The following is a 10,073-nucleotide window of genomic DNA, read 5'->3' on the forward strand; positions in this document are numbered from 1 at the left end:
ACAAAGTTGAAGAGAGTGAGGGCCTTGCTCTGGATTAGGCTTTGGTTGAAGGGAATGTGTTGGTCGGCCTGATCTCACTAGACCACGAAAGCTCTCTCCATATCCACAGTAAGCCTGCCTGGCTCTTTTATCACCTGCGTGTTCCCTGAAGTAGTGCTTTTAATTTCCTTCAAGAGTGTTTCCTTTGCATTCATTTTGGAGTTAGACGCACAGCCTACCTTTCGCCGATGCTGACTTTCGACATGCCTCTCTCACTCAGCTTATTCATTCCTAACTTCTCGTGATTTTTTTTTTTTTTTTTTTTTTTTTTTTTTTTTTAGGTTTTTGCCATAGGGGCATGTGCACCCACTGGAGTGAGAAATCATCCCCTGGGAGGGTGGCCACACCACAACCCCTTCTCCTTCACTCTCCTCCTGGGATTTTAGGCGTGCACACACAAATGCACCTGATGTGATTTTCAGGCCACCAGATCCGGCCCTTGAACCGTGGTCCACCACGTGGGAGTCCAGTACTTTAACCACAATGCCACCCGCTGGCCCCTCTAGCTTGTGACTTAAAGTGAGAGCTGTGCGGCTCTGCCTCTTACTTGGACATTTAAGGTCACTGTAGGGGTGATAGGCTTTCCTTCCCTCAGGAGCAGGGAGGCTCAAGGAGAGGGAGAGAGAAAAGGAAACAGCGAGTCAGCGGAAGAGTCAGAACACACGGGTTTGTGGATGAAGTTCTCAGTCTTTTCTTTTTGAGAGAATTTGCTATAGGGCACATGCACTCACCAGAAAGACAGAGAGAGACAGAAAGCGAGAAATCACCCCCCAGGGGGGATGGTCACGCCGCAATCCCTCCTCCTCCATTCTCCTCTCGGGATCTTAGGCACGCACGCACATGCGCCCAGCGTGAGTTTAAGCCGCCGGGTCTGGGACTCAAACCGCGGTCGACTACATGGGAGTCCAGCGACATAGCCATTATGCTAACTGCTGGTCCCAGTTCTCAGTCTTATATGGGCGTGGTCCGTGCTGCCAGAAGACAATTATAATATTAACATGTCGATCACTGATCACAGGTCACCCTAATAACACAGAAGTCTTATCTAATAATGACACAAAAGTTTAAAATATTGTGAGAATGACCAGTCTGGGACATAGAGACATGAAGGGAGCATGTGATATTGGAAAAAGGGAGCTGATAGGCTTTTCTGAAAGAGTTGCCACAGACTGATTTGTAAAACATGCTGGTGTCTGTGAAGAGCAAAAACGCAGAGTGCTAGGACACAGTGCCGCGGTGCTGGTGTCTGTGAAGAGCAAAAACGCAGAGAGAGAGGACACAGTGACACGAGCTAGCCTGTATTGCTACACCGGAGGCCTGGGCATTTCCTGTGGCTCAGAATTAGAGGCACAATGTTAAATTAGGCTAAATTAGGACCAGCAGGTCGTGTGGCAGTTGGGACCAGCAGTTAGCGTAATGGCTATGTCGCTGGACTCCCATGTAGTCGATCGCGGTTCACGTCCCGGACCCGGTGGCTTAAACTCACTCCGGGCGTGTGTGTGTGTGTGCCCAAGATCCCGAGAGGAGAATGGAGGAGAAGGGATTGCAGCGTGGCCATCACCCCTGGGGGGTGATTTCTCACTTTCTGTCTCTCTGTCTCTCTCTGGCAAGCACATGTGCCCTACAGCAAGCAAAAACCTCTCAACAAAAAAAAATTTCCTGGGTTGAAGATTTCTCAAAATTTTATTTTATGAGAGAGAGACCCACAACAGAGTCTCATAACTGTGACCCCCTCCTTTGGCCGTCCAGCTTGTCAGCGTCCGGGGCACGTGGGCACCTGGTGAGTTTCAGATGGACTGAGATCCGAACCTATGGTCAGCCATGTGGCCTCCAGCGTAGCAGTTCAGGACACAACCGCCCATGCCATGGCCATGGGCCCTCCTTTGAGATGTTCGGGGTGAGGACATGGTGGTTAGATCTGGCAGCACTCCGTTCAAGATCACTCAACTACCAAGGGTTGTGGTTTCCAAGGGCAAAGCTCTCAGCCTTCTAGAACGTTCCATAATACAGAATGACCCTCCTCCTAAAGACCCTGCTGTGCTCTCCTCTTCTCACTGTCCCTTCCACTTGCCCTTGAATACTGGCCCTAAAAAATGTCATACAGCTCAACAGCCCTGGGTCTCGGGCGGTAGGCCAGGGGCTTACCAGGAACAGGTGGCGGGGGCGTCGGTTCTTCCCCGTTACCTTCATCAGCGTCCCTTCCTTCAGGAACTCCTGCGGGGAGAGAAGCAGGCCTTGGTGATCAGGTAGACACCCCACGCCATCCAGAGGAAGTGGGGGGAGGCCCCTGAGTGGGAAACTTAAACCATGAATTGTCCAGAGAGTCAGAGAACAGTTCATGGGTGAAGTCCAGCTCAGGAGAGAAGCTGCATGTATGGGGGTGGCACTGGAGACAGGCCCCCAGGAGTGTCTGCCTTGCACTGCACCCAGCTCCGCACTGCTCGGCACAGTCGAATGCAAAAGCGACTGCTCCCACCCAGGGCGACCATCGGAACACAGCCTCTTCGGCTGCTTCGTCACCAGTCCCCACGGTCTCCTAATTCCGGACGACACAAACACATGGAATGAGTTTGTTCTTTTTTAAAGTTATTTATTTAATTTTTAGTTTACTACTATTATTATCATTGGGAACAGCAGTTGGCATAATGGGTACGTCGCTGGATTCCCATGTACTTGATAGTGGTTCGAGTCCCGGCCCCGGTGGCTTAAACTCACGTCGGGCACGTGTTCATGCGTGCCCAAGATCCCAAGAGGAGAATGGAGGAGATGGGATTGCGGCGTGGCCATCCCCCCTGGGGGGTGATTTCTCGCTTTCTGTCTCTCTGTCTCTCTCTCTCTGGCAAGTGCACGTGCCCTATAGCAAAAAATCTCTCCAAAAGTAAAAATTGTTTTATGCCACAGGGTGCAGACAGGTGCATGACAAAAAGAGCGAGAGAAAGAGGACCCCCCCCCTGCAAGGTTCTGGCCATGCTGCAATCCTTTTCCCTCCAAGTCCCCACCCAATCAGGGCCGTGGACACACGTGATTGTGGGTGATGCTGACAGGGCTGGGTGCAGTCGTCCGCGGGCCCTGCGGGAATCCGGCTTCCTAAGCGTGAAGCCCCACCCCCGCACCACTTACCGCCTATCTCCCCAGCTCACGATCCTGGCCCGACACTAAGTTGACTTCACAGACCCTCAGTCCCATGAGATCCTGGCTAATTTTAGACCCCCTGAGCACGCTCTTCATTCCTTTGGGTCTTACCCTTCTTGGATCATGAGTGGTAACGAACATATTTTTGACTATTTTCGAACTGAGTTTTATGTTTTCTATTTGGAAGCTTAAAAGTGGGTAAACTTAGCTCTTAAAAATAAAAGTGATGTTTAAGACATTTTCTCGGGACTCACACTTGACAGCGTTTTCCTGCTTTCCAGCAATTCTGGACTAAATAAATACTTGGGGCCCCTTCTGGGAGGCGAAGGGAACCATGGGGAACACCAGTCCAGCAGGCAGGGTGCCTTTTATCCACGCCCCCAGAGCCGAGGTGGGGGAGGGGCCGCCCCACGAGGCCCCCCCAGCTACAGTGACGGAGGCCAGCCTGCACCCAGCCGGCCCTGCTGCGGTGGGTGAATGGCCCCGGCTCCAGGCCCTGGGTGGCCCACCTGCAGTCCACACACCCCCTGCCCCGTCCACGGAGGTGGCACTCACCCTTCCCGGCTGGAGGAGGTCCCCTTGACCCCGAACGCTGTGCTCGATGTGGACCAGTTTCTGCAGGTTCTCCTGTGGGTGGGAGTGGGGTGAGGGGGAGACGGTCAGGGTCCACTCAGGGGGTCCCTGCTCCTCCGTAACCGGGAGGGAGCTGCTTCAGAAAGGCCCTGCCCTGAGCCCGACCTCCTCGAAGGGGCAGGACCAGGGTTTGAGCGGCTGTGTGCTTCCACGACCGGACTCATCCCTCCAGCCCCGGCCTGGGGCCTGTGTGCATCGGGGGGTGGGGGGGACCACGGCCTGCGGTGCCGTCTGACACCCCTGTCTGCTTCCTGGCCACCAAGCCTGCTCTACGCCTGTGTCCCTCCTAAAGTGTGCAGACTTAAGGGACTTTGAACCCAAGCCTGGGCTCGAGCTTCCAGGCCTGCAGCCCAGAGCCAGGCCCCAGAGGGACAGTTAAACTAGCAAAATGCTCCCTTGGAAGAAGCTGGGTCCACGCTCCCGGAAGTGCACGGTTAGCAGGAGAACATGTCTGGACACTCCCTGTCATCACTCTCCGAGGGACCCAAAGTACGTAAATGACACAACTCCATCTCTTCTGCACCTCGGCCCCCACGATCCTGGAAACAATGAGCACCTCCCTCGAGGGCAGGCTCTGAAGTGTCCGGGGAGAGCTGTGTGGAGAGAAACCACCTGGAAGAGTCCTTTACAATATCCACGGTCGGAGGCATAAAATCCCACACGGCACAAATCTGCCACCGTCATCGGTCTAGTACAACGTGGAAGGATGCCCGAGGACACTGCTCCCGCCCTGACGGTCAGGGAAGGCCAGAGCCTGTAACACTGCCACTCTGCTTCGAAGTCAAGCTATCGGGACCAGCAGTTGGCATAATGGCTATGTCGCTGGACTCCCATGTAGTCGACTGTGGTTTGTGTCCCGGACCCGGTGGCTTAAACTCACGCCGGGCGCGTGTGCGTGCGTGCCCAAGATCCCAAGAGGAGAATGGAGGAGAAGGGATTGCGGTGTGGCCATCCCCCCTGGGGGGTGATTTCTCGCTTTCTGTCTCTCTGTCTCTGTCTTTCTGGTGAGCGCACGCGCCCTATAGCAAAAACCTCTCCAAAAACAAAGGAAATCCACGTGGTAATCCATGGTGTAATGCTACACCACGACTGAACGTAAAAATAGATAAATCAGTAAAAAGAAGGAAGAGCCACGCATAAAGGAAGAAAGGAAAGAGGTGAAAATGACAGCAAACACCTGACGCTCAGCTGCGGGCTGGTGCCACAGGGATCCACGCTTCTTCACAAATTCTTTCCCATGAGCCTCTGCTGGGTGCTTGCAGGGAAGACGGGGCAGGGCAGGGGCCGAGAGAGCCCCTTTCAGCAGTGCCAGTGCACGAGCCCCAAGGGGCTGCCCGAGACCCTGCCTACCTCCCAGGCCGTCCCCCTCCTAGGCCCTGGCCACTGAGGAGGCCAGGAAACCTGCCCACCCAGAACCCGGGCAGACATCCACAGCTCTGGAGAAAGGGCCGCAGCAAAGCCGCCCACCCCTAGGAGAAGGGTGTGACCTCGCGGGCCTTGTCCCATGTCCCAATGCCATCCAGAGGTCACTACAGCTGGGAGATGCGCAGAGGGACTGTTCCAGCCACAGATGCAAGGCCTCTGGACTGCCGTGGGGCGCCTGACTCCCAGCGCTGCTCCAAACTGAGGCTTTGCAGGAGGCCCGAGGCCTCTGCGTCCACCGGGGGCATGGCCCAGGGTCCCGAGCCACAGGGAGCACGCTACGAGAAGGGCGATGGCGTGGCGGAGAGCCTCCTGTGGGGCAGAGATGGCCGAACGCTGAGGACGGAGCAAGGATGTGAGGAAAACTCTCGGGGCCACCAGGGCCACCAGGTTAACAGCAGGCCTTGGTGCAGGAGCATGAAGTCTGGAGGGACCGAAGAGGACAATGGCAACCCCGCAATCCAAACCCAGCTCAGCCACTGACTGGACTGACGCCACTGCCCACCTCTCACCAAAACAGCAGGGCCCAGAGAGGCACGCCCATTTCTGGGGTAAACGCCTCTCGCCCCAGCCTCCGCAGTGCTTCGACACACGATGTCTAGCACTCAGCCACAAATGAGGGGGAAGAGGGCAAGAAAAGAAGTCTCGTTTTCAAGAAATACAGCGTTCAGCAGAATCAAACAAGAGGCGACATGTTGGGCCAGCAGGTGGTAGGACGTCTGAGGCGCTGGACTCCCACGTGGCCGACCACGGTTTGGGTCCCAGACCCGGCAGCCTGCTTTTTCACTTTCCCTGTCTCTTCTCTCCTTCTGGTAAATGCTTATGATCTACAGCAAATCAAATACTACTACTACTAATGATGGGTAAAATGAAATAAATAATTCTTTCCAAACAAGAATGAGGTAACACCTCGGGGCTAGAGATGAGGATTTCAAAGGCCCCATAGCTGGGGCCAGCAGGTGGCGCAGTGGTCAGGCGTTGGACTCCCACATGGCGGACCGCAGTTCAAGTCCTGGTCCAGTGACCCGAAACTCACATCGGGCACGTGTGCATGCCCCAAATCCCAAGAAGAGAATGGAGGAGAAGGGATTGCGGCGTGGCCGTTCTCACTTTCTGTCTGCCTCTCTCTCTCTCCCCGTCCCTCTGGCGGGCACATGCACCCCATAGCAAAAACTCTTTAAAAACAAAGAAAAAGAAACTATGACTAATACATTAAGGACTTAGTAAAAGGGGACAGAAGTGCATGACCAGATGGGCATTTCAGCAGATGGGGAACAGAAATATTAGAAATACCAGCAGTTAGCATAATGGCTATGTCGCTGGACTCCCATGCAGTTGACCGCGGTTCGTGTCCCGGACTCGGTGGCTTAAACCCACGCTGGGCACGTGTGCGTGCATGCCCAAGATCCCGAGAGGAGAACGGAGGAGAAGGGATTACGGCGTAGCCATCCCCCCGGGGGGTGATTTCTCGTTTTTTGTCTCTCTGTCCCTCTGTCTTTCTGGTGAGCGCATGTGCTCTATAGCAAAAACCTCTCCCCAAACAAACAAACAAACAAACAAAACTGGGTTGTCAGAAAAGTCATGATGGGGACCAGCAGTTGATGCAATGGCTACGTCGCTGGACTCCCATGTAGTCGACCGCAGTTCAAATCCTGGACCCGGTGGCTTAAACTCATGCCGGGCGCGTGTGCGTGCGTGCCCAAGATCCTGAGAGGAGAATGGAGGAGAAGGGATTGCGGCATGGCCATCCCCCCCTGGGGGGTGATTTCCGTCTTTCTGTGTCTCTCTCTCTCTCTGTCTCTGGCGAGTGCACGCGTCCTATAGCAAAAACCTCTCCAAAAAAATAAAATATTAAAAAAAAAAAAAGAATGTCTATCTCTGGAACCCTGCACCCAGAAACTGACTGGGAAGACCTAGGTGTGCCTAGGGGTCTGTAGTTTACGAAGCACCCCCAGGTGCTGCCGTGGATGGTCTCTGGCCGTGGGAGCCTTGCTATCAAGTCTATATATTCCTAGCCCTGACGATGCTCCAACGGTGAGCCAAAGGCCCAGAGAGGGGGGTACAGTGGCTAAGGTCACACAGCAAGGGTAGGGCCAGAACCCAGGACTCTCTGTGGAGTACACCGACCTTCGCCTGCAGACCCCAGAAGTGGGATAGCACAGGCTGGACCGGGGCAGGGCCCAGAGGGTCCTGGGATGGCGCCCAAGGGAAGGCACAGGGACGAGACTTACCCCTTGCTCCATGCTGTCGTTGGCACGGTCGGTGACTTTAGAGATGAGGGTCAGGACACCTGGAGAGGGACGCAGAGGGACAGCGGGGCTGCCTGAGGAGGGCCAGCCTCCCTGCTGCCATCCTGGCCTCTCCCCATCCGCTGCCTCTCAGCTCCCACCCCGGACCCCGCAACACCGGCAGGGCTGGGGCGCGTGTGCTGAGGGGGGCTCTGAGTTTTCCCACCGTAGCAGCAGGTCACAGGCAGGACCCCCCTTCCGCTGTGCCACTGCTACCCAGAGGGCCTCCACAGTGACTGGACACGCTGGGCCCCAGGCCCGGGCTGCAAGCAGGCCATGTCTGACAGGGGACAGCCTGGCAGCTCAGACCCAGGACAGCCACACAGGACTGGGGACACAGGGAGGCCGGGGTGGGCCTCTCAGAGCTCATACTGCCCTTCCTGTCACCAAATTCCGGTGACCCCTTCTCTTCTGAGTGGACATCGCCCATCTCAGGGAGTCCTGTGGTTGAAGGAGTCCTCCCGCAAGATCCAGAGTCTCCCAGAAGCCCCAGAGGCATCGGGCACGGGTACCCGGGTGGTGGGGAGGGGGCCGTGGCCTGGGAACCGACGCAGAGTCCTGGGGGCCGTCCAGGTGCACGCCAGACTCACCCTGTGTGTGGTCGTACTCGGCCGAGTCCGGGCAAAGGTTATTTAAGTAGTCTGTGGGAAGAACAGGAGCCGGGGTCAGCGAGGCCCTGGGAAACCAGCCCCTCCGGTCCCTAACTGTGACCACTCCCTCTCCAGCAATGGGAGCCAAGTTCTGGAAGTGTGGGACGCCCACCCCCAGGGCCACCCCGCATGGCACGCACCGGCCCTACACTCACTGTGGCTGCCCGTGGCCAGTCGCTCACCCAGCAAACACCCATGGTGCACCTATGTGCCGGCGCTGGGCCACGCTCTGGGGACACAGACACGGGGGAGCCCTGCCTTCAAGAAGCACACTCTTGGGACCAGCAGATGGCGTACTGGTTACGCTGCGGGACTCCCACGTCGTCGGCCGTGGTTCAAGTCCCGGACCCAGCAGTGGCTTAAACTCACGCCGGGCGCGTGTGCGTACATGCCCAGGATCCCGAGAGGAGAATGGAGGAGAAAGGATTGTGGTGTGGCCATCCCCCCTGGGGGGTGATTTCTCACTTTCTGTCTCTCTTCTCTCCAGTGACTACACAGAGACTCCTCAGAAAAAGAGGCACACACTCGGGCCAGCTCATAACCTGTGGTAAAGGGACACGGATGACCGTGTGGTTTGAGCCTCAGCCCTGGTGGTCTGAAAAACACGCTGAGTACATGCGTGTCTGAAATCCCTACAGGAGGGAGCGATGGGGAGGAGGGACGGCAGCGCGGCCATGCCTCACCGGGGCGTGTTTCTCCCTCTCCCTCTCCCTGTCGCTCTGTGCTGAGTACACGTGCCTGCCAGCAACTTTTTTTTTTTTTTTTTCAAAGCACAGGATCTGCTCAGGGGAGGACAGACGTGACGATCAGCGTGTTGAACCTTGGCCACGTTTATACCCACAAGGCTCCGCGTGCTCTGGGCCTGCCCCGGTTTCCATTCTCCGGCTCACTCAGTCCTTTCCGGCCATGCTGGGTGTCATGGCCTTTCCTTCTTTCTTTCTTTCTTTCTTTCTTTCTTTCTTTCTTTCTTTCTTTCTTTCTTTCTTTTTTTTTTAGAGCTTTTTTTTGCTATAGGGCACGTGTGCTTGCCAGAAAGACAGAGAGAGATAGAAAGCGAGAAATCACCCCCAGGGAGGATGGCCACACCGCAATCCCTTCTCCTCTATTCTCCTCTCGGGATCTTCGGCACGCACGCACACGCGCCCGGCGTGAGTTTTAAGCCACTGGGTCTGGGACGCGAACCGCGGTCGCCTACGTGGGAGTCCAGCGACATAGCCATTACGCTAACTGCTGGTTCCCTTACTTTCCTTATTTTAATTACACTTTTTCCGTGGACAGAGAGAGAGGCGTCACTAGAACCTCTTTTCCTCCGTTTGTCCGTCCTGTCGGGATGTGGGGCGTGCACGCCATGTGCCTGGTGTGATTTCTTTTTTAAGTTGCCAGGGCCAGGATTTGAACTATGGCTGACCATGTGGGGTCAGGCCTCCCATCCTCACGGTTTAACCGCCATGCCCTGGGGCCAGCTTGGATTTTCCTGGTCTGGCTGAGTGCAAAGCCCACGGAGTGTGCTGGTTCAGCTCGCTGCTGTCTCTCCAGGCAGAAATGAGGAGTGACATTCTCCAGGGAGGGGAGGAAAGGGGACCAGGACAGCCCCAAGAACCACAGCAGCTGGGACAGAGAGGTGCGGGGAAGTGGGAGAGGGAACACGGAAGCCCCGGGAGGAGAGGGCTTCGAGAAGCAGGGGGCGCTCCGTGGCAAATCCACAGGCGGCCCAGCAGGTCTGGGGCTGAACCTGTCCACGGCTCTGCCACGTGGGGGGCTCTGGGGACAGGGGCTGCTTCCGCGAAATGAGGAGACAGGCGGGGACGCCAAAGCAGGGTGGGGGGACTGCCCCTGCTGTTCTCTGTTGGACGCGCAGTGGCCGCTGACCGGCGGGGTCCAAGGCAGCGGGAGGGGGCTAAGGGCGACT

General features: G+C 56.3%; 1 protein-coding gene across 1 annotated transcript in view; it reads right to left on the bottom strand.

Moving 5' to 3' along the window:
- The window catches only part of FGD5 (FYVE, RhoGEF and PH domain containing 5), a 134,864-nt gene that overhangs the window by 26,766 nt on the left and 98,025 nt on the right, over positions 1-10,073 (bottom strand). The window contains 4 exon segments of the mRNA XM_006160678.2: positions 2,185-2,253; positions 3,727-3,798; positions 7,458-7,516; positions 8,105-8,155. Coding sequence (XP_006160740.1) covers positions 2,185-2,253; positions 3,727-3,798; positions 7,458-7,516; positions 8,105-8,155 — 251 coding nt within the window.

Source organism: Tupaia chinensis, unplaced genomic scaffold, assembly GCF_000334495.1.
Source record: "Tupaia chinensis unplaced genomic scaffold, TupChi_1.0 Scaffold000704_1, whole genome shotgun sequence".
Lineage (NCBI taxonomy): Eukaryota > Metazoa > Chordata > Mammalia > Scandentia > Tupaiidae > Tupaia > Tupaia belangeri.